At 40.9% G+C, this 23700-nt stretch overlaps 1 protein-coding gene across 1 annotated transcript in view; it reads left to right on the top strand.

Moving 5' to 3' along the window:
- Nucleotides 1–934: 934 nt before the first annotated feature.
- LOC306919169 (uncharacterized protein) overlaps nucleotides 935–23700 on the top strand; it is a gene marked incomplete at its 3' end in the record, with an annotated part of 31064 nt that continues 8298 nt past the window's right edge. The window contains exons 1-7 of the mRNA XM_079531999.1: nucleotides 935–1259; nucleotides 2132–2218; nucleotides 3044–3199; nucleotides 4969–5068; nucleotides 14347–14513; nucleotides 16517–16786; nucleotides 17760–17891. Coding sequence (XP_079388125.1) covers nucleotides 959–1259; nucleotides 2132–2218; nucleotides 3044–3199; nucleotides 4969–5068; nucleotides 14347–14513; nucleotides 16517–16786; nucleotides 17760–17891 — 1213 coding nt within the window. The remainder of the gene's footprint in view (nucleotides 1260–2131; nucleotides 2219–3043; nucleotides 3200–4968; nucleotides 5069–14346; nucleotides 14514–16516; nucleotides 16787–17759; nucleotides 17892–23700) is intronic.

Raw genomic sequence — 23700 nt, 5'->3', positions numbered from 1 at the left:
GCTTTATTGGCATGAGAAAACATAAACACAAACGTTTACATTGCCAAAGCAAAAGTGGAACAAAACAATCAAGATAAAACAATACAATAAACATGTAAACAGAGCTGTGTTATATTAACACTTTGAGTAATACTATCTTGTGAGACTATAAAAGATTGTGCATTTTCTGTCAGAGATAGTTAGCCTATACATCCGAGACGTTTTATACAAGTTAACAGCAGTATTTCAATGTTTTAAACATGTTATAGGCCTAAACATTTGGTGGTTTTCAAACTCTCCTTGGGTGATTGTAATCCGTGCAGGGAAGTACATGTCTCTGATGTCTTGGTACAGTGGACAGACGGTTAGGAAGTGTAGCTCAGTCTCTACCTCGTTTTGTGTGCAGTGTGTGCATAGTCCGTCTTCTCTTGGGAGCCATGTCTCTCTCTCTCTCCTTCCATGAGAGCAGCAGCATTTGCTTGCACCATTCAACACCCTACATTACATTTACCACACATCCACTCACTTACACTACTGATCTACTGATTAACACAAGCCACTTAATACTTTAGTATTGTTTGATGCATACGTGTATTATCGTAAATAAATATTGGTTTGTGCACTTTTAAACAGCTGTGTGTCTTCCTCCTTTGTTATGGCCCAAGAGCCAGGTCATAACACTATCTATCTATCTATCTATCTATCTATCTATCTATCTATCTATCTATCTATCTGTCAGTTACACACTTCCACCACCAGGGGGCGAAAGGCATTAAGGCAACAGTGCCTGGATTCTTTATTGCGCATGCGTGAAAACTTTGACCCGGTCGAAGTACTTGTTTGCATCACGTGGCCACGCCAGTTGTTTTCCACGGTAATGCTGTTGAACAAACATGTTGTCGTGCCTCTCGGGAATTGTTGATATGTCTGCCTTTATTACACATTCTATATTACAGTAGGAACAGAAAGCTTGGTGGAAATGTCTTTTAAAGGAGGTGAAAAGCGTCAAATGGAGTCTGTACGGCTGAAGATAAATGAACAGCTAGCGTCGGTGGGAGAGGAGATATTGTTTGTTGTGGACAAACAGCAGCGTGGCGCTGCTGATGTTTGTAGTGTGGAGATTAGCGTCAGAGTGTTTGTGTTGGAGCGCCTCAGCGCGGTGGGAGAGTTCATGGTCAACCTCTTCCAGAGAGAGATGGAGACACTAGAAACTCTGCTGGAGACACAAAACAAACGGATGGACATTGATTTTGATATGGACATCGATCTACACACTGCAGGTTAGTAGACTCTGAACAACACCAGCTTAGCTACAAGTAGCATTAAGCTAGCTGAACTGAACTACATTTACCAGTAGTTCTACTAGCCCTAGAATGTCTGTGATCATACATAAATTACATATATTCCTGTAAACACAGCCATAGATCGGATGCCTCCGCTCCCAGTGAGCAAGGAGACATGGGCGGCATAAATGTGCTCCACGCTCTGTTTGTACTCACCCAATACATAATTCCAAAGAAGTGGAGTGAGATATTGTACTCTAGTTTCACATCCATGTAAAAGTTCAGGCAGAAAACGCTTGTTTATTCAAATATCTGATCTTTTCAAACATCTCTCATATCTTTTCCCGGGCTGCACACAGACGACATTTTCTCAGGGTGAGGGGTCCGGAATGACAGCTAGACTTCCATTTATGACAGTCACTCGCAGGGCAGGGTTTTCTGCTGCAGCCTAGGCTCCAGAGTCACAGGCACGGCACGCAAAGTGCCTTAATATCCATTCTCCGCAGCTGCAAGAAATTTACATCAAACCAAAATAGCGCGTTTCATAAGGGCGTATTACATTCTAAAAGACAAGTGTAGTTACATTAATGATGATAAAAAAAACTTCGGCCACATCAGTGAAATAATGTCCGATGTCGGGTATCGGTGCCAAAAATTAGGGATACATCGGTTAGACCGATGTCAGGCTCTACTCACAACGCCCTCTGCCAGGCGTTGTGAAGAGATTCAAGACACTTATTTTTGGTTATGACGATGTTTATCCTGACAAAACAAATAGGTGAATAAATGTCATCTTTGAGTTGACAAAAGCACTTTGAGTTCCTCTGCTGATGCTACCTTCTCTCTCCTCCTTCTGTCTGTGTGTAAAGAGGTTTCATCTGAATATGAGGAGAGGAGATCCAGTCTGGTCCAGGAGGAACAACAACATCCACAGATTAAAGAGGAAGAGGAGACTGGTGAGTCAACTTTGACATTACTATGTAGGAAGATGTGGTGCAAGACTCTCTCAGGTAAAACACAATGATGTTTTTATTAGTATTATTCTAACAAGACTAAAGGGTTATCCAGAAACTGTAACGATAAAAATATAGTTTGGTAACTCATGGTCCCCTAAAAGACAGACAGACACACAGCAAGTTGTTTCCGCTTGTGCCGCTACATAAGTATAGCACAACCCATAATCATGTTTAGCTATTAAGATGTTTGGCATAAATGGTCAGAGTCACAGGCACGGCACACGCAGTGGCTTAAAAAAAAACAGTTTGCAGAATTACAGTACATTTCAAGCACAACTCAATACAAAAACTGTTAACTGTGAGTGGACGACCCAATAAAAGCATTACACATGTTTACAAGAGGGTCCATCTTGTTCAATTCATCAAAACATTTAGAGATGTACAAATATACACTTCTATTTTTCCAAAGAACACAACAGGAATTCATCATAAAGGAGGTAAAAAGGGAAATATACAGTGAGGGGAAAAGGGGTGGTTGGGGGTAGATTACATTAATGATGATTAAAAAAAAACGTTGGCCACATCGGTGAAATAATGTCCGATGTCGGGCATCGGCGCCAACAATGACGGATACATCGTTGAGACCGATGTCGGGCTCTACTCAACACCTTGCTCTGCGAGGCATTGTGAAGAGACTCGAGACACTCATTTTTTTTAAACGATCCTGACAAAACGAATAGGAGAATAATCTTTGAGTTGACAAAAGCACTTTGAGTTGCTCTGCTGATGCTACCGTCTCTCCCATCCTCCTGTCTGTGTGTAAAGAGGTTTCATCTGAATGTGAGGAGAGGAGATCCAGTCTGGTCCTGGAGGAACCACACCCTCCACAGATTAAAGATGAACAACAGGAGAGGAGATCCAGTCTGGTCCTGGAGGAACCACAACCTCCACAGATTAAAGATGAACAGGAAGAGGAGACTGGTGAGTCAACTTTGACATTACTACGTAGGAAGATGTGGTGCAATACTCTCTCAGGTAAAACACAATGATGTTTTTATTAGTATTATTCTAACAAGACTAAAGGGTTATTCAGAAACTGTAAGGATAAAAATATAGTTTGGTAACTCATGGTCCCCTAAAACAGTGTTTCCAAACCTTTTTTGTCCCAGGGCACACTAAATAGCCTAAAAATCTCAGGGCACACCTAGATATACGGTGTATAGGCCTATCATACATACATGTGTATGTATGTGTATATAATATATATATATATATTTATATATTTATATATTTATATATTTATATATTTATATATTTATATATTCATCATTCAATATTTTGAACTAAAGTTCATGGTTCCAAAAAATGAACTATTTTAGTTCTTTTTCGTTCTTTCTTTTTTGAATTATTATTATTATTATTACCACAGCCCATAGCCATATAGAACCTCAGACTTCTTTGAATAAAAAAACTTTAATAATTTAATAATACAAAATGTATTCCTTTAAAAAAAAGAAAAATTGGAGAAAAAATAGCTCATATGCAATGTGAAATGCCACCTAATTCTTAATCCTTTTCCTTGTCTTTATTATGGGCCAACTTGTGAAAGCTGTATGCTTTTATTGTGAAGGGTCTCAGTTCTCACAGCCTGCATATTTCCACGTGCTGAAAATAGCTGATCGACAAGCTCACAACGTGTTGCGTCCGCAACGCGTTGTGAGCTTGTAAATCAGCCATTTTCAGCATGGAACACGTGTACGACGAAGAATACATCAGGCATCACTGCGCTTCTGTGGAGGGAGGGAGATATATTGTGTTGGCCGAACGAGGCGATCATGTATGGACACTTGGACAGTTGGACAGCTATTTTTCGTGGCACATTATGTTTAATCACAACAACGTCACGTTTACTTTACCTCCTCAGTGTTTGGGTCGGGACATGTAGGACTGTATGTGTCTGCTGTCTACGTGCATATGCGCGAAATGTAGCGTCTTCTGGATGCATCTCTTTTGCATTAACATTTCAATGGCCGAGGGTCGTAGAGTCTATTGTTCCGTCGTTATCGCACGTCTAATGGTTAGACGTGTGACAACAACAATAAGAAGCCTGCAGCCCAGTAGCTATAATATTGCTTTCGGGGGAGGGTTAGTGTTATTTTCGGTCAAATCAGGCGGCACACCTGGACACATCAAACGGCACAGTAAAGTGCCGCGGCACACAGGTTGGGAAACACTGCCCTAAAAGACACAGACACACAGTATGTTTCCGCTTGTGCCGCTACATAAGTATAGCACAACAAGTTTGAACCCATAATTATGTTTAGCTATTAAGATATTTGTGCGTGAGACTTTTAAGATTTTAAGCACAAGACATGGTACTGGTCCACTCAAAGGGTTAAGTGATCTGTCCAGGAAGGTTCTAATCATCAATCAGCACCAGACACTTCATTCAGGAGTGGTGGATTCTTGAGCCACAATGGTTCTGCAGGCTCCACCTGGGCAACGGTGGTGCTGCAGACTCCGCTTGCAGCTTGAATGGCCCTCCTAAAGGCCTCACCATGGGTGTGTTGGGCTTCCTCCTCACGGAAGACACAGGCTGGGGCGCCAACCCATACTGCTCCCGGGTGCCGTCTACATTCCGGCTTTCACCCGTCTCTCCGGTGGTCACCAGACTACTCCTGGTTGTTCAGTAAACCCTTATTGAATGATAGTAATGAAGTACAAGTTGTTTTTACTGGTGATTTCCACAGAGCACCACAGGGAGAGGTCTACAGTATCTAGAGAGATGGCCTCCAAAAGACATTCAACGTTGTCAGAGGAACAGCCAGAGGTGGACCAGAGACATGGACTGTTTGATGCGAAGATGCAACCTGTAGTAAAGTTGAAGAGTTTAGATGGTACACATAGTGCATGCATACACCTTCCTAATGATTATATCTGGTTTCAGTATTTATTTATGGTGTATTGTCTCTATTATTAAGGTTATTGTAGCAGTCAATTTTTATTGGGGGTCAGGAGGGGGTGGGGCGGGGGTCCCGATACATTGCCAAAGCATTTCCGGGGGTCCCCGGACAAAAACGTTGAGAACCCCTGCCTTAGAGGGGGACAGCCATAGCTGAATGGGTAGAGAGCCCGTCTAGGAAACAGAATGTACCACAGTGATGTTGTTAGGTCTGCAGTGGGTCCCAGGACCCACGGGTGGGAGTCCTAGTAAAAATGGTATTTTTTTTTATTTGATATTTTGATTTAATATATTTGATATTATTGCATTTATACAAATCATGCATCAATTCAAGATTGAGACCTGGAGTCACCACTCCACACTATATGTATGACACACTCAAAAATCATTGTATTATTGGAACATGTTTGTTGAAACTTCCAACAACCAGTTTGAGTTTGTGTCAATTGTTTCAGTTTTCTTTTCTTTTTTTCTTGTAGTGTCATTTTGTCATAACCTTCTGTTGAACACTTGTTACTTATTTGTAACTATTCAAATGCAACATTATAATCAATACAAACAAAAGATGTCTTCTAAAATCTTTACTTCTAAAATATTTACAAGTAAGTAAATGTTCTTGTCCAAATGAGAAGTGGCTCAAAAATGTAATGTCAAGCCCTGAAAACTGTCTTTGATTAGAAATGGAGAAGATTATGTTACTCCAAAAATGCAAACATTAAATGTTTTTCTCTCTTTGTGTCTTTTTTTCTAGCCGTCCCGCACCTCCCTGTGTGTAAAGAGGAGGTTTTCACTGAACAACCAGATAGGAGCTCCAGTCTGGTCCAGGAGGAACCACAACCACCACAGATTAAAGAGGAACAAGAGGAGCTACTTCAAAGACCAATGGAGGCTGATGGGTCAACGTTGACATTACTAGCAGTGAAAAGTGAAGATGATCATGATGATGAAAACAGAGAGACAGAGCCTGTAGCCGGCACCTCAACCAAACACATGAAAACACAAGCTGATGTAGAGGACTGTGGAACATCACAACCAACTAGTGACAACCAGCTCCTCTCTTCACACTGTTCTGTATCTGACACTGAAGACAGTGATGAGTGGCAGGAGCCCAGTGAAGGTCAGTCAACTTTAAACACACTGAAGTCACACAAGACGCAACATGTGGAAGGACAAAGATTGTCTTTGAGCAGCAAGCTGTCCAAGGACTTAAAATCATCAAAACATATTCACTCCATGAGGAGCCACACAGGGAAGAAACGCTTTAGTTGTACAGACTGTGGCAAATGTTTTAATCTTAAGTCAAATCTGACTGAGCACTCAAGGATTCATACAGGGGAAAAGCCCTTCACTTGTACAGTTTGTGGTAAAGGCTTTATTCAGAGTGTTCATCTAAAAACACACATGAGGACTCATACAGGGGAAAAGCCCTTTACTTGTATAGTGTGTGGCAAAGGCTTTGCTATGAGTGGTCATCTAAAAACACACATGAGGATTCATACAGGGGAAAAGCCTTTCACTTGTACAGTTTGTGGTAAAGGCTTTATTCAGAGTGTTCATCTAAAAACACACATGAGGACTCATACAGGGGAAAAGCCCTTTACTTGTATAGTGTGTGGCAAAGGCTTTGCTATGAGTGGTCATCTAAAAACACACATGAGGATTCATACAGGGGAAAAGCCCTTCACTTGTACAGTTTGTGGTAAAGGCTTTATTCAAAGTGGTGATCTAAAAACACACATGCGGACTCATACAGGGGAAAAGCCCTTTACTTGTAACGTCTGTGGTAAAGGCTTTGCTATGAGTGGTCATCTAAAAACACACATGAGGACTCATACAGGGGAAAAGCCCTTTACTTGTAACGTGTGTGGTAAAGGCTGTCTTCACATCGGTAATCTAAAAAAACACATGAGGACTCATACAGGGGAAAAGCCCTTTACTTGTAACGTGTGTGGTAAAGGCTTTGCTCAGAGTTGTGATCTGAAAACACACATGAGGACTCATACAGGGGAAAAGCCCTTTACTTGTAACGTGTGTGGTAAAGGCTTTGCTCAGAGTGGTGCTCTAAAATCACACACAAGGACTCATGAAAGGGGAAAGCCCATTGACACATGAGGACTCATACAGGTGAACAGCCCTTTACTTGTAATGTGTGTGGTAAAGGCTTTGCTCAGGGTGTTAATCTAAAAACACACATGACTCATACAGGGGAAAAACCCTTTACTTGTAACGTGTGTGGTAAAGGCTTTGCTCAAAGTGTTACTCTAAAATTACACATGAGGACTCATACAGGTGAAAAGCCCTTTATTTGTAACGTGTGTGGTGTTCGTTTGCGATGGTTTTTGAAAACCTTATAACAATACCTACCACCATGCCAAAAATCAAAAACGTGTCACCAAGTGCACGACTTTAACGAATTGGGACCCAGCTACTGCCCTTTTTTTCTTGTAATTTGTTTTGCCCAATTTTGTTTGTTTATTGTCATTATTTGTCACCATCTGAATTGGCTTTCTCCGAGGCTTAACAGGTCTTTAAATAAATACTTTTTGAAACGTCTATGTGGAAATTAATGGGAAATTCTCTTCTGGTGCACTCGAAGGGGGCAGGACTGCGATGCTCGAAATCAACATGAGTGATTAAAGACCACCACAATTTAGTTTCTTCTGTATCTTTTTTTATGTAATACATTACAGACATTAACCTTTAAAGGTTAAAAAGGAGGAAAACTGTTTTCAAGCCTGCAGCCCTGATGAAGACCGTACAGGTCGATACATGTCGGTTGAATAAAGATTTCCTCCTTTTTAACCTATAAGTGTGCCCGGAACTCCGCTTTTTTCTATAGATGTGTTATCCCGATTGATAGCAGGAGCACCTTTTCACTTTTTTTACATTTTGTATACCTGCACACCTCCTGAGCACCTGGTTGCTTCAATAGCAACAGAACGTTTGGCGTTTGACGTTTAACAAGGATTTGTAGCATTTGTCATGAGTGTATCACACACATACTAGCATGTTCATTGTCAGCTTGTAGATTCATAAACCAAGTGTGATGCTATGTTAACAGATTTTGCTGCACATTGTGAGCTTTTAGATTTGTTTATTCAGTATTTTGTTTCTTTCCGTTTACTTTTTTTTCAGGATTTCGAAAGTGAATGGTTAAATGTCTGTGTTTTATAGATATTGAACCAATGGTAAAAGTACTAACAAGAGCTTGTGACTAAATCAATAAATAAATAACTATTTTGCGTCCATTAGGAATGAAGGTTCTTTCATATTCTGCAAACTGCCTACAACTGCTACAGTTTTTCTCATCTCATCTCTTATTTTAATTGCATCTATTATTATTGTTGTTGTTATTGTTATAATTATTTAGGGTCAAGTCCGATGGGGCGAAGATCCCTTATTGTTCGTACAGATCCTGCCATTTTTCACAGTTTTGACAGTTCTGTGTTGTCGTCTTCCACGAAATTCTGCAATATGGAAAGACGCACACCGCAGCCACGCACAATTTATTTATTAATTTATTTGCATCAGCAACGCAGATCGGCTGAGGCTACCAAAACTTGCAGTTCTGGCTTAACTGTGCAGTCGTTTTTTTGCAAAACTTGGCAATATGGTAGAGGGCTATGCTACTTTAAACGGTGAGGCCCACAACCATTGGCCAAAGAGTGGCGCTATAGCACTCAAGTGAAAATTTGAATATAAAAAAGGTATAGCTCATGAATCTGACAGTCAGCGGACTCTCTCTTTACCAAGCGTTTCCACCTTGCAGGTTCCGCCTCGCGTAGAACATACACGCCCGTTTAATCTAACGTGATGATGTTTATGGTCGCTGTCGGGACACCTTACTAACATGTTACAAATGGACAGATCTACAAGCTAACAGCGCATCGGTTGCGCACCGCGTTACAACTTGTAGATCAGCTTATTTTGGCAAGCAAGCCCCTATCCGATGGATCCACTGGTTAATAAAGTAGCAATCTGTAGGATCTCCTTTTCTCACGTATAATGAGAAATAAGTTAATTTATTTAAATTTGACCTCAAGACTAAAGGCTAATACAACTTGGCAAGAATATTATAAAAGCCATTTTTATTGAACAATTGCTCACTCATTCCCCTTTGCAGATGTAGTGTTTCGCAGGTAGCGGGTATTGAACCCCAGTCTCCCACTCGCCAGACCGACACACAACCTGTCGTGCCAACAGGGCTGTTGTGGGCCGGGTCTTGATATCTTTCATCAGAGCTTATGATTATTATTTGATTAATATCATATCACTATCGTATGTCGGAATGACTGGGGAAATGGATCAAATCTGGACACACGACACAGCTATAATTTCTTTGTCAGATGGTAAGTCCACTGATGCGTTCTTGTGATGATATGTTGTCATGAAATATTAAATGATTTACGGGACATTTGGAGTTACAGAGGAATGCATGTCTGGCGTTCATGTTGTGATCAATATACAGTAGCCTACAGTATAGCCCTATTGGCCCCACAGCCGATCAGCCTAAGTTTTAAGCCATGCTCTGCAAGCCAGCTCTCCTCCAAAGGTGAGATATGAGCAGGCTGCCTCGTTGGGAACAGATGCACGACCATTTTGTCGTGGTATTTATATAAGTCACACATTCAACAAGCTTTGAACTGAGCAGATTGGGCAGATTGGCCAAAACATCTTTAAAACGGCCACATTTTGCATTTATTTCACCATAGTAAATGCTACTTTCATGGACTGAAGAGGGCAGTTTTTTATAGACGGGTAAAGGGGCAGTGGCTGAAGCCTATGCACGTGCCTGCCTTTTCTTAACATTAAAGATGTGGATTGATCCATCATGATATGCTGTGGTCTCACTCTTTCTACCAACACCTCTTAAGGGGGCGACACATTCCCATGATGACAGTCTGTTAAGATGTGATCTTTATTGTCTGTATATATGTAAATGATAAACCCTTATTCTGAAGTGCCACACCGGAAGTACCGGATATGCCTGTTACCCAATGTGTTTATAATGACGCTGCTAATAAAGATGCTCGAGTTATTATGGTCACGAGCTGAATGTAAGTGCTGAGTCCTCATTCTTTTCCTCCGTTATGTTTGTTTAGTCCGACTAGCTCCAGGCTATCTAGACTCTTCCTTATCGCTGTAATGGCAGCTCTGCTAACACAGTCTATACAGAGTAGCCTATCTGGTATTTTTGTAACCTCCAAAAGAAAAACTAAAAACAAGAACAAATTATATTATGAGACCATCACTGCGTCAAATGTAATTCAAAAATGTTACAGAAAATATACAATATTCAAAATTTACCAAATCGTCACCTATCTAAGAAAGGATTAGAAATGAATTTTCACAAGTTATTAAGGGGCCAAGCTAAATGGCCAATGGTCCCTTATTGTAGTTGTCTGTTTTTAAGGGGCTGCGCCCGAAGTGCCTGGCCCCTTAAAAACAAAATTGCATTTCTGGCTTAACCGTGCAGTCGGTTTTCGTGAAACTTGGCAATATGGTAGAGGGGTATGCTAAACGGTGAGAACGCAAAGCCCACGGCCATTGGCCAAAGGGTGGCGCTATAGCGTCGTGAAACTTGGCAATATGGTAGAGGGGTATGCTAAACGGTGAGAACGCAAAGCCCACGGCCATTGGCCAAAGGGTGGCGCTATAGCACTCAATCAAAAATGCAAAATTTGAACTGGTATAGCTCCGTTTGACTGTCAACAATAAAACTTGGATAGACATATGCGTCTCCTCATGTCGAACAACTTTCGTGTTCTGACTTTTGACCTCTGACCCTGGCTAATGCTGCATTCACATGGAATCAGTCAAGCAGTAGATGGCAAACCGTAAGTTATTTTAGTTGACGGGAACAGGACGGCACGGCAGCCTGGCAGCCAGATCCGGTGACGGTAGCGGCAGACGGCATCAATGTTAAAATATTTAATCTTTTTACCGTGCCGTCCAGCAGGTTTTGCCGTTTGCCGTCTACCGCTTGCCTGATTCCATGTGAATGCACCATTAGATCACCCACTATTTTGAATTATACATATTTTCTTATGTCAGCGCTCCAGGCCAAACCATGCAGTTGTTTTTCACGAAATGTTGTGATGTCTCTTTTCTACAGGGTTCCGTGGAGATTCTACCTAATTCCTTTGTTGAAGTTGCTGTTGAAATAGGAGGTCCAAGCAGGCACATAATCCTTCTTTCCATTTATTGGTCAGCAATCAATTACAGACAGGTTACAGATATCATCGTCCCATAGTTACAGCATATTGAGGCCTTAGTCCCAGGCAGAGCGCCTGGTTCCCCCCTTGTCTCTCTGCTGTCTCTTACTCACTCTAACACCCTATCTCACTGATCCCCTGTCCATCTTATACCCTGCATCTCTACATGTGGGTGTCACCTTGTGTGTGTGTGTGTGTGTGTGTGTGTGTGTGTGTGTGTGTGGGTGTGTGGGTGTGTGTGTGTGTGTGTGTGTGTGTGTGTGTGTGTGTGTGTGTGTGTGTGTGTGTGTGTGTGTTGGTTGGCCCTTAAGGCTCAGTCAACAAGTTGTGACAGACCACCTGTGGTAGTCTGTTTTGAAAGAATTCCTGAGTCATAAAACCTCACAATGTCCATTATATAGCAGGATGAACTCACAGCTGTTGCAAACTGACTGTCTTAAAGTGTCCCTAGGCTTATTTAGTAACTTGGTATCCAAGATCAACTCTTCACTCATTGGGACTCAATGTGACCTCCTCTAGGCTGAAGTGTTATGTGTACAATTATGACATATGTTGAGAGGCGTAAGCTATCAAAATATACATCAGTGGCAATATGTTAGAGGGCTATGTCACCCTGCTTAGACACAAAGCCCACAACCATTGGACAAAGGGTGGCACTGTAGCACTCGATTGAAAATCAGGCATAGCTCATGAACCACCAGCTGATGAACCACCAGTAATAATTACTAGGTAATTAGTACTAATACATAGATAATAATTTAGACTACCTGATATTGGTGTCCAGTTATCGGTGGTGGACAAAGTAGCCTACGTATGCTCAAGTATTCCTTTTAATGACAAATTAGTGAAATTACAAAGTACTTTTTCCATTTAATATCAATGCATCATGGATTCAAATTGTCAAAAGTGTGCAAATAGCTTGTCTGTCTGTCTGTCTGTCTGTCTGTCTGTCTGTCTGTCTGTTGTCACAGCCCCTGTAGTTGGCCTACTAGGGCCTGTGTGTATTCCTATAGGCCTAGGTCTTTGCTTCCCACGGGCCTTGAGCAATTGCCAATCAATTGCCTGGCCAGTGGTCCCAGTGTGTTCTATATCTGTTGTATTGTGTTTTTATATGGACATAGTGTTGGGTGCTGGCACATATGCACACATGGCATCAACGCATGGTGCTGTGTTCTGGCACACTATACACTCTGTCTTTCTTTTATCTTTATTGTATTGTATTGCATTGTATTGTACTGTATGTGTCATTGTATGTTTCGTTTTACTACCATTTTAAGAGCCTGCTCAGGGACTACAGATGTAAATTAGCTTATGGCTAACTTTACATGGAAGTAAAAACTGAAATGTTGATTAATGAGCATTATACCACAGGTCGTTTTCGAGGAAGCAATCTGATTGGTTGAAACAGCCTTCTAGCCGTGGGTTAAACCAGCACCATTCACCACCTAATCAAAACAAAGAATTCAGCTGCTGTTTTCCGAGAGCGCTAGCAAACTCGGTGGCTAGGCTAGCTAGTTTATTGGGACATTTGTGGTCGTAGTGACTACATATGTCATTAAAAAATATATTTTTTTCAGCGATTTTCTTAGTTTTAAGGGTAACTGTGGTATAATTGCAATATTACACTCGAGGGTGTGGTTTAACGTGATTATTGCCACTTCAGTGATGCTTGCGGAACTCGACTTCGTGTCGTTCCTCACCGCATCCCTGTCGTGGCAATAATCACGTTAACCCACACCCTCTCGTGTAATATTGCTTAATTGTCCCTGTCAAATAAATAAATAAATAAAGGGCCGGCCTAACTCAATTAAATTAAATTCATAGGAGCTTTATTGGCATGAGCAAACATAAACACAAACGTTTACATTGCCAAAGCAAAAGTGGAACAAAACAATCAAGATAAAACAATACAATAAACATGTAAACAGAGCTGTGTTATATTATATTAACACTTTGAGTAATACTATCTTGTGAGACTATAAAAGATTGTGCATTTTCTGTCAGATATAGTTAGCCTATACATTAGAGACGTTTTATACTTTTGAAAGTTAACAGCAGTATTTCAATGTTTTAAACATGTTATAGGCCTAAACATTTGGTGGTTTTCAAACTCTCCTTGGGTGATTGTAATCCGTGCAGGGAAGTACATGTCTCTGATGTCTTGGTACAGTGGACAGACGGTTAGGAAGTGTAGCTCAGTCTCTACCTCATTTTGTGTGCAGTGTGTGCATAGTCTGTCTTCTCTTGGGAGCCAGTTCTCTCTCTCTCTCCTTCCATGAGAGCAGCAGCATTTGTTTGCACCATTCAACAACCTACATTACATTTACCACACATCCACTCACTTACACTACTGATCTACTGATTAACACAAGCCACTTAATACTTTAGTATTGTTTGATGCATACGTTTATTATATTGTAAATAAATATTGGTTTGTGCACTTTTAAACAGCTGTGTGTCTTCCTCCTTTGTTATGGCCCAAGAGCCAGGTCATAACACTATCTATCTATCTATCTATCTATCTATCTATCTATCTATCTATCTATCTATCTATCTATCTATCTATCTATCTATCTATCTGACAGTTACACACCTCCACCACCAGGGGGCGAAAGGCATTAAGGCAACAGTGCATGCGTGAAAACTTTGACCCGGTCGGAAGTACTTGTTTGCATCACGTGGCCACGCCGTGACGCCAGTTGTTTTCCACGTATGTATGTTGTTGAACAAACATGTTGTCGTGCCTCTCGGGAATTGTTGATATTTGTGCCTTTATTACACATTCTATATTACAGTAGGTACAGAAAGCTTGGTGGAAATGTCTCCTAAAGGAGGTGAAAAGCGTCAAATGGAGTCTGTAGCCTACGGCTGAAGATAAATGAACAGCTAGCGTCGGTGGGAGAGGAGATATTGTTTGTTGTGGACAAACGTGGCGCTGCTGATGTGTGTAGTGTGGAGCTTAGCGTCAGAGTGTTTGTGTTGGAGCGCCTCAGCGCGGTGGGAGAGTTCATGGTCAACCTCTTCCAGAGAGAGATGGAGACACTAGAAACTCTGCTGGAGACACAAAACAAACGGCTGGACATTGATTTTGATATGGACATCGATCTACACACTGCAGGTTAGTAGACTCTGAACAACACCAGCTTAGCTACAAGTAGCATTAAGCTAGCTGAACTGAACTACATTTACCAGTAGTTATACTAGCCCTGAAACATGTTGTTCATAGGCTACTCCATATCCAACAGAAAAAAGGTGCAAAGAGGAATTGTAATTCAACGAAAAAATATGTAGGCCTATTATGTTACACAAAAGTCCACTTGAATAATCAAACTGAAAAGGTCAAATGAATAGCTCCAAAATAATAATAATAATTCGTATGCTAGTAAGTAGGTATGAAATAAGGTAAAAAACTGTATGCCAGCCTCACCAAACGTTTTCCATTGTTCTCAAAAGGCATGTCAAGAGACCTTAAACAGGCTACCCCACTTCCTCTCCCACTGAGCCTTTCAAAATAAAATACAAGTTACAATTCACTGTTCCAGACTCACTGCAGAGTAGCTTTTACTTTGAAGGGGATAAATTATACAGGAAGTGCAAAGGGGCTCACTAAATTGACATGACATACTAAGTTTCTAATTAGAGTGGAGGCTTCTATTAATCCAAATTATAACTATCTTTTCCAAAACAATATTTGATATATGAAAATAAACATTATGAAAGAAGTGAACAAATAAATAAAACAAAAATGGCGCCAACAGTTTTATGCAATCGCTACATTTACATGGAAAACGTGTACATAAACATTCAGATTTCAAACAAAGTCCTCACCACATGTGCCACGGGTGTTAGACATTTGCTGGTATTAGGGGCACGGTGGCACAGTTGGTAGTGCTGTCGCCTCACAGCTAGAAGGTCCTGTGTTCGATTCCCGCTAGGGGCACTGTGGGTGCTGGTGGCGTGTTTCCCCCTCTGCGTCATCAGTGCCCATACCCGAGGCGGGGTTGGCGAAAGGGCCTTTCTGTGTGGAGTTTGCATGTTCTCCCTTGCATGTTCTCCCTGTGTCCCCTAGGGTAGGTACCCTCACAAAAACATGCAGTAATCCTGGTCTCTAAACTGCCTCCCCCTGGCCAGCCGGGGCGCCTGATGGAGGGGTAAGGAACTGGTTGGAATAACGTGTTCCTTCCACGTGCTACGTCCAACCAGGGAAACTCCCCCTGTCAGGTGTAAAGGAGCAACTTGGACACTCAGGCATGAAGGAAGCATGAGTTCAAGTCCGTTGCTCTCCCCATGTCCCCCATATATGGGGACTAGGTTGGCGGAGGGTGTGTAGAGCCCAGGATCACATTAGATTTTTGACAAGGGTAAAAAGTTATTTGCTGGTACAGCGATTAGCATTGCTGCATCCCGCGTTGTTTAATAAAAAGCATTTTTATCCGAGCACCCCGACTACTTTTCTCAAACGGGGTTCGTTTGGGAAATTCACAGTTGCACACCGGGAACGCACTCGCCTATTTGTCTGTATTTGCAGTGCGGTCAGCGTGCCTTTATCGAACACACCCAGTTGAAAGGTGAAACGTAGTTGAAAGCCAATGGCAAAAAAACCCAGCTTGGATAAAAATCCCTTTTATTACACAACGCGGGATGCAGCAATGCTAATCGCTGTACCAGTACATTTCTAACACCCGTGGCACATGTGAGTACTTTATATTTGAAATCTGAATGTTTATGTACACGTTTGCTCTGTAAATGTAGCGATCGTGTAAAACAGGCGGAAGTTAAGCCATGACTCTGCAGCTGTAAGAAATTAATTAATATCAAACCGAAAGAGCGTGTATTACATTCTAAAAGACAAGTGTAGGTTACATTAATGAAAAACACATCGGTGAAATAATGTCGGCATCTGTGCCACAAATGACGGATACATCAGTGAGACCGATGTCGGGCTCTACTCACAACGCCTTGCTCTGTGAGGCATTGTGAAGAGACTCGAGACATTTTTAAAACGATGGTTATCCTGACAAAACAAATAGGAGAATAAATGTCATCTTTGTGTTGACAAAAGCACTTTGAGTTGCTCTGCTGATGCTACCTTCGCTCTCCTCCTTCTGTCTGTGTGTAAAGAGGTTTCATCTGAATATGAGGAGAGGCGATCCAGTCTGGTCCAGGAGGAACCACAACCTCCACAACATCAGGAGAGGAGATCCAGTCTGGTCCAGGAGGAACCACACCCTCCACAGATTAAAGAGGAACAACAGGAGAGGAGTTCCAGTCTGGTCCAGGAGGAACCACACCCTCCACAGATTAAAGAGGAACAACAGGAGAGGAGATCCAGTCTGGTCCAGGAGGAACCACAACCTCGACAGATTAAAGATGAACAGGAAGATGAGACTGGTGAGTCAACTTTGACATTACTACATAGGAATATGTGGTGCAAGACTCTAAGGTAAAACAAATGTATGTAATGTAATTATATTAGTGTTATTCTAACAAGACTAAAGGGTCATTCAGCAACTGTAACGATAAAGATATAATTTGGTAACTCATGGTCCCCCAAAAGACAGACAGACACACAGCATGTTGTTTCCGCTCGTGCTGCTATACAAGTATAGTTTTATACTTAAAGTATGAACCCATAATCATGTATAGATCATGTAAGATTTTTGGCATAAATGGTGAGGAAAAAAGAAAGAAGAAATAACTTGTGTGTGCGTGAGACCATTTAAAGCACGAGACATGGTACGTGCACCACTGGACTACTCAAAGGGTTAAGTGATCTGTCCAGGAAGGTTCTAATCATCCATCAGCACCAGACACAGTGGTGGATTCTTGAGCCACAATGGTTCTGTAGGCTCCACCTGGGCAACGGTGGTGCTGCAGGTTCCACCTGGGCAACGGTGGTGCTGCAGGCTCCACCTGGGAAAACGTGGTGCTGCAGGCTCCACCTGGGAAAACGTGGTGCTGCAGGCTCCACCTGGGCAACGGTGGTTCTGCAGGCTCCACCTGGGCAACGGTGGTTCTGTAGGCTCCACCTGGGCAACGGTGGTACTGCAGAATCCACATGGGCAACGGTGGTGCTGCAGGCTCCACCTGGGCAACGGTGGTGCTGCAGGCTCCACCTGGGCAACGGTGCTGCTGCAGGCTCTGCTTGCAGCTTGAATTCCCCTCCTAAAGGCCTCACCGTGCGGTTGTTGGGCTTCCTCCTCACGGAAGACACAGGCTGGGGCGCCAACCCATACTGCTCCCGGGTGCCGTCCACATTCCGGCTATCACCCGTCTCTCCGGTGGTCACCAGATTATTCCTGGTTGTTTAGCAAACCCTTTTTGAATGATAAGTACAAGTTGTGTCTACTGGTGATTTCCACAGAGCACCACAGGGAGAGGTCTACAGTATCTAGAGAGATGGCCTCCAAAAGACATTCAACGGTGTCAGAGGTGGATCAGAGACGTGGACTGTTTGATGCGAAGATGCAACCTGTAGTAAAGTTGTACCGTATAGGTATGTGCTGTTTTGTTTACTTACTTACATAAAGGGATATTTCACTTTCAAAATAATTGTGGGTAATGTTATCGTCTACTCAGGCATTTTGTGAACACTTTGGACAGTTTTGAATTTGCTCAATTCAGTATTTAGATATTTTATATTCATTTTTATCAGACAAGCCCATTGTAACTTCAAACTCCATTTTAACCATCGTAGATACACAGAAAACACCCATCCCTGGTTCTAGTGACTGATATTGTCCTTCCTTAGAGAGGGACAGCCATAGCTGAATGGGTAGAGAGCCCGTCTAGGAAACAGAATGTACCACAGTGATGTTGTTAGGTCTGCAGTGGGTCCCAGGACCCACGGGTGGGAGTCCTAATATAAATGGTATTTTTTTGAGAAATTGTAATTGTTTTGATATTATTGCATTCATACAAATGTAGTCAAGGTATTCAAGTTCCTTAAGGGAAATTAGGTCCTAATTTTGTATATCATTACTTCAAAATGGATCAAGTCAATGGTATACAATACTAGCTCCTCGATCAGATAAAACGTCAAGTTTTCTGACGCGACTTCTTTAACATAGCGGCGGCGGCGGTGTGTGGCAGCGTGTGGTCACAGCCAAACGGCTTCTCAGATAGTCTATAATGTCAGTGATACGATAAGAGCAACATTGCTTTTATTTAAAGCAACGTACAAAACGGACGGACTGGAAGCAAAATAAAACAAAAGAATGGCGGCGGCTAAAAAGAAAAAAGCTGAAGATCTGGAGGAGATCAAGGAGACGCTATACTCTCTGACAAGAGAAGTTGAGAAAGTGTCCAAACAGCAAGAAATGATAATGAACCTGGTGGAAAAAAAAACAGAACTAAAAAATCTGGTGAAAGAGAAAGAGGAGAAAATTGAGTTCCTGGAGAGTCGAGTGGATGACCTTGAACTATATACCCGAATGGAAGATGTGATTGTAACCGCATTGAAAACCACTCACAGGAGCTATGCGAGAGCTACGGAGACCGGCGGTAACGCCGCCGACTCTGACGAGCCCCCTCCAGAAGAACAACAATCACTGGAGCAGCAAGTCGTAGCATTCTTTGTGAGTAAAGAAGTGAATCTATAAAGCGACCAAATCGCTGCATGTCACACCCTCCCCCTCCCCAAAAACAAAAGAAAAAACAAAAAGAACAGCAGTTCAATACCAGCCATAATACCAGCCATAATAGTGAGATTTGTGAATCGAAAACACAAAATCGAGCTACTGAGGAAGTGGAGGAAACTGGAGGGAATTGGAGTGTACATGAATGAGCATCTCACTAAAAAGAACGCAGACATTGCTAGACACGCTCGTATGCTAAAGAAGGAAGGCAACATCCAGGCAACGTGGACGCGAAATTGTAAAGTCATGATAAAACTTAACGGAACACCAGAGGAAGCCAAGGTCGTCGTGATCAGGCATCTCCAGGAATTGGACGAATATAAAGAATGACTTTGACATTGACTGTGACGGACATGGAACATACCTGTCGGGAAACGGGGATGGCCAGTCAGGCTACGTTTAGTCGAAGTAAAACGTAAACAATAACATGGATTCAGATCGGAGAGGGACATCGATTCGGTATGCGAGGGTATATTGGAAAGGCACCAGGGTGAAGTCGCACCGTTTGACAGCGGACTGGCGGACGGCCTGCGCAGGGACTAAGACTGGGGCTGATGGAACGGCACTGGAATCTAAAGGTATTTTAAAATGCAATGCATCGATCGTGTATGGAAACAAACTGCAAAACTTTAATGTAAAAAATGACAGACAATTGAACATTTATTCCCAATGGAGGATGATACAGAGTATAAACTGCACGACTTTGAATATAATGTTGATCCTGAAAATCATGTGTTTAATTCCATCAATGCCACCTGTGATTATTATACAGAGGAACATTTTCGTTAATACATTTCAATTGTAGGAGCCTTTACAAAAGCTTTACTCCAATCAATGATTTTCTGAACACTCTTAAAGGTAAATTCAAGTTGATAGCCTTGTCGGAAACCTGGATAGATGAGGAAAGGGGTTGTGACTTCCACATTGATGGTTATGAATTATACCACACAAATAGATCAAATAAGAACTCAGGAGGCGTGGCACTCTTTGTGGACAATAAACTGAATTGTAAATCAGTCGAATACATGACAATGGCAATTGATGACCTAATGGAGTGTGTAACGGTGGAAATACAGATGGAAAAAAGGAGCAATATAATTGTTACTTGTATATATATATATATAGGAAACCTGGGTCAACGGTAGAAACATTCACAGAAACACTTGAAGATATATTAAGTAGGGTAAACGAAAACAAAACATTCTTTATCTGTGGAGATACCAATGTGGACCTCTTAAAGGTATCCAGCCATAAGGCATCATCCGAATATTTGGAGTCACTATACGGCAGAGGATTATACCCATTAATAACAAAGCCTAGTAGAATAACGGAAACATCTGCTACATTGATTGACCATATTTTTACCAACAGCTTGGAGAAGAAAATGTGGTTTGGTGATAAATGATGTCAGCGACCATTTACCTATTTTTCTTACATTAGAATGCCAAATTAAGAAGGACGAGGAGGAAAATGTGCCTAGATATATAAGAATAAGAAAGGATAATGCAATAAACATGTTCATGGATGATCTTAGGCAGGTTGACTGGACGGGGGTCTATGTGAATGAGGTTAATGCAGCATATGAGGCTTTTTTAAAAAATACTGTCCATTAGTTTTACATAAGCAAAAAAAGAACGTCAACAGAAAACCTTGGATAACAAAAAGCTTACAGAATGCATCTAAAAAAACAACATTAAAGGTACCTGGAATATTTTAAACAAAGTAATGGGTAATAAACCAGTTTCCACAAACTTACCTAGTCATTTCAATACTAATAATACAATTATAAAAGACAAGAACGAAATGGTGAACGAATTCAATTCTTTTTTTGTAAACATTGGACCAAATTTGGCAGACTTAATTGAAAATCATGATGAAACAGATTGGACAGGAAGTAGTAAAGTGTTGCAGTCTATCTTTGTGGGAAATGTTAGTGAACAAGAAATCCTATCTATGGTAACAAAGTCTAAAAATAAGACATCCACTGATTGTGATGGGTTAGACATGGTTATAGTGAAAAAGACAATTGATTGTATCATCAAACCCCTTTGTTATATTTTTAATTTATCCTTTCAGTCAGGCAAGTTTCCAGATCTAATGAAAGTTGCAAAAGTTATTCCACTTTTTAAATCAGGAGATAAGCATAGCTTCAATAATTACAGACCAGTGTCATTGCTCTCACAATTCTCTAAGGTGCTTGAAAAGATCTTTGCACAAAAGTTTGATGCTTTGAAAAGCATCAATTGTTGATTGAATGCCAATATGGCTTTCGGCAAAATAGGTCCACAGCAACAGCTTTAATGAATATAATGGAGGAAATATCAACATCAACACATGAAAATAAATATACAATAGGGGTATTTATAGATTTAAAAAAAGCTTTCACACCTTGAATCATTCCATTTTGATTTCTAAATTATACACATACGGCGTGAGAGGAATGGTACTGGACTGGATGAGAAGCTATTTAGACAATAGACAACAATATGTGCAGTGGGCAGGTAACACATCAGAGTGTATGAAAATTGAATGTGGAGACCCTCAAGGTTCTGTTTTGGGACCCAAATTATTTGATCTATACATTAATGACATTTGTGACGTATCAAAATTATTACAATTTGTTTTGTTTGCAGATGACACACATTTTCATTGCTCTGGATATGATTTAAATAAGTTAGCTGAGACCATTACACATGAAATGAAAAAACTCAAAATGGTTTGATGTAAACAAGCTCTCGCTGAATTTGGAAAAAACGAAGTTTATGGTTTTCGGAAATAGGAAAAAGGATGACCAGGTGGAATTATCCATAGATGGAGTGGCCATCGCAAGAGTATCAGAATTTCGGTTCTTAAGTGTAATAATGGATGACAAATTAACATGGAAATCCCATATAGCACATGTTAAGAAAAATATCTCAAAGAGCATTTTTATTTTAAACAAAGTGAAACTAGAAAAGGAAGCAATGCGAATATTCTTTTTTTTCATTCATTTCTCCATATCTTAGTTATTGTGCTGAAGTGTGGGGGAATACGTACATGACCACCACAAAACCATTATACTTATTACAGAAGAGAGCAGTACAAATCATGCACAAAGTGCATTATAGAGATCACACAAATAGTCTATTTATAAAATCGAGAGTATTGAAATTTGAACATATCGTGAAGCTACAAACCTTATTAATTAGGTTTAGTGCAAAAAGCAAAACATTACCAGTTCATCTACAACAGCTATTCGATCCTAGTTCAGAAAGTAGGCATAGTAGGAGGAAATTTGACTTCAAACATAAGTTTGCACGGACCACTCAAAGACTGATGTGTCCTTTGATAACAGGAATTTGAATATGGAATTCTCTGGATGACAATTTAAAGGGTTGTACAAATATTTGCCAATTTAAAAGAAATTACAAAAATCTAATATTTAAGACAATATGAAGACGATGAATAGGTTAACTAGAGCTATCATTTATTGCACGTGTCATTGCTCAACTTCTTGCTTGTTTTGTTTTACTCTTTTGTTTTGTTTTTGTTGTTTGTTTGTTTTTGTTTTGTTTTGTTTAGATGTGTATGCGCCAATCAATAAAGTAAACTAAACTTTTAAGTGAAAAGGCGGCAGGTATTTATAAGAATTTATTCTTCTTCCTGCTCGTTTTCGTCATAGGTGTATCAGATACTGTATGAAAGACAAATTAATTATGAAAGATATTAATTGTTATCTATTATGATTTGTACTGTATTGTGTTACACTATGTGCGAAATAAAAATGAAATGAAAATGAAATGCTTTGAAAAACCTCTCTTGTATATGAAACCAAATACACACGATAAATCAAATAATGAATTGCATTTTTATAATGAATTGCATTTTCATAGCACTTTTCCAAGTGGTCAAAGCACTTTACAATTCATTCATACATTGGGAGGTGAAGCGGCGAACAGTCGACGCCAGGGTCCTCACTTCCCACATTAAGACACCAATGGTGGCGAGCTCACACCAACCAACTCATTGGAGGCAATGTAGGGTTCAGTGTCTTGCCCAAGGACACTTCGACATGTGGACAGTAGGCATGCCGCGGTTTACCGAATTTCGGTAATACCGCGACAGGAACAGCCACGGTGTTGATACCGTGAGATTTCCGAGTTTACGGTATTTTAATACAGCGTTGGTGGGCGGCGCATGCTGCGCGCATGCAGTGCAACTCCACTCCCAGACTAAGGCAAAACGTTTATTTTCACCACACAGCTGCAGTAGATTGAAAAGTTGCTTCCTACCTTTGAGTTAGTGTTGCTGAAAGACACCCAGATCCAATTGTATATTCCATATTTCCACATGTACTAAACTAAAAGTGTGAACTGTCAAGTGTCAACAACACAGAGGCGCGCAGTTGCGAGCATGCGCATATTGCATTACAGCGTGCAGGGTACAAAACGGCCATTAGGGGGAGCCATAGTACAGTGAAATACAGTGGGGAATAACTATTGATTCATTGATTGAATACTTTATTGGCAGAAATGTAATCAGTATAGGGTACAGTCAATGTCCAAAGGGATCACTGAAAAAAGTCCTTGCAGTCTTGTTTCCATTCGGTCCTGGGTAACCAATTCATAATCATGACAAGTCACATGACAAATAACAAAATTCAAATGATCATAAAAAGGGAAAAATAAA

Source organism: Electrona antarctica (assembly GCF_951216825.1).
Source record: "Electrona antarctica genome assembly, contig: scaffold_99, whole genome shotgun sequence".
Lineage (NCBI taxonomy): Eukaryota > Metazoa > Chordata > Actinopteri > Myctophiformes > Myctophidae > Electrona > Electrona antarctica.
Note: the sequence above shows the minus strand (reverse complement) of the source record. Positions and strands in the feature narration are given on the sequence as shown.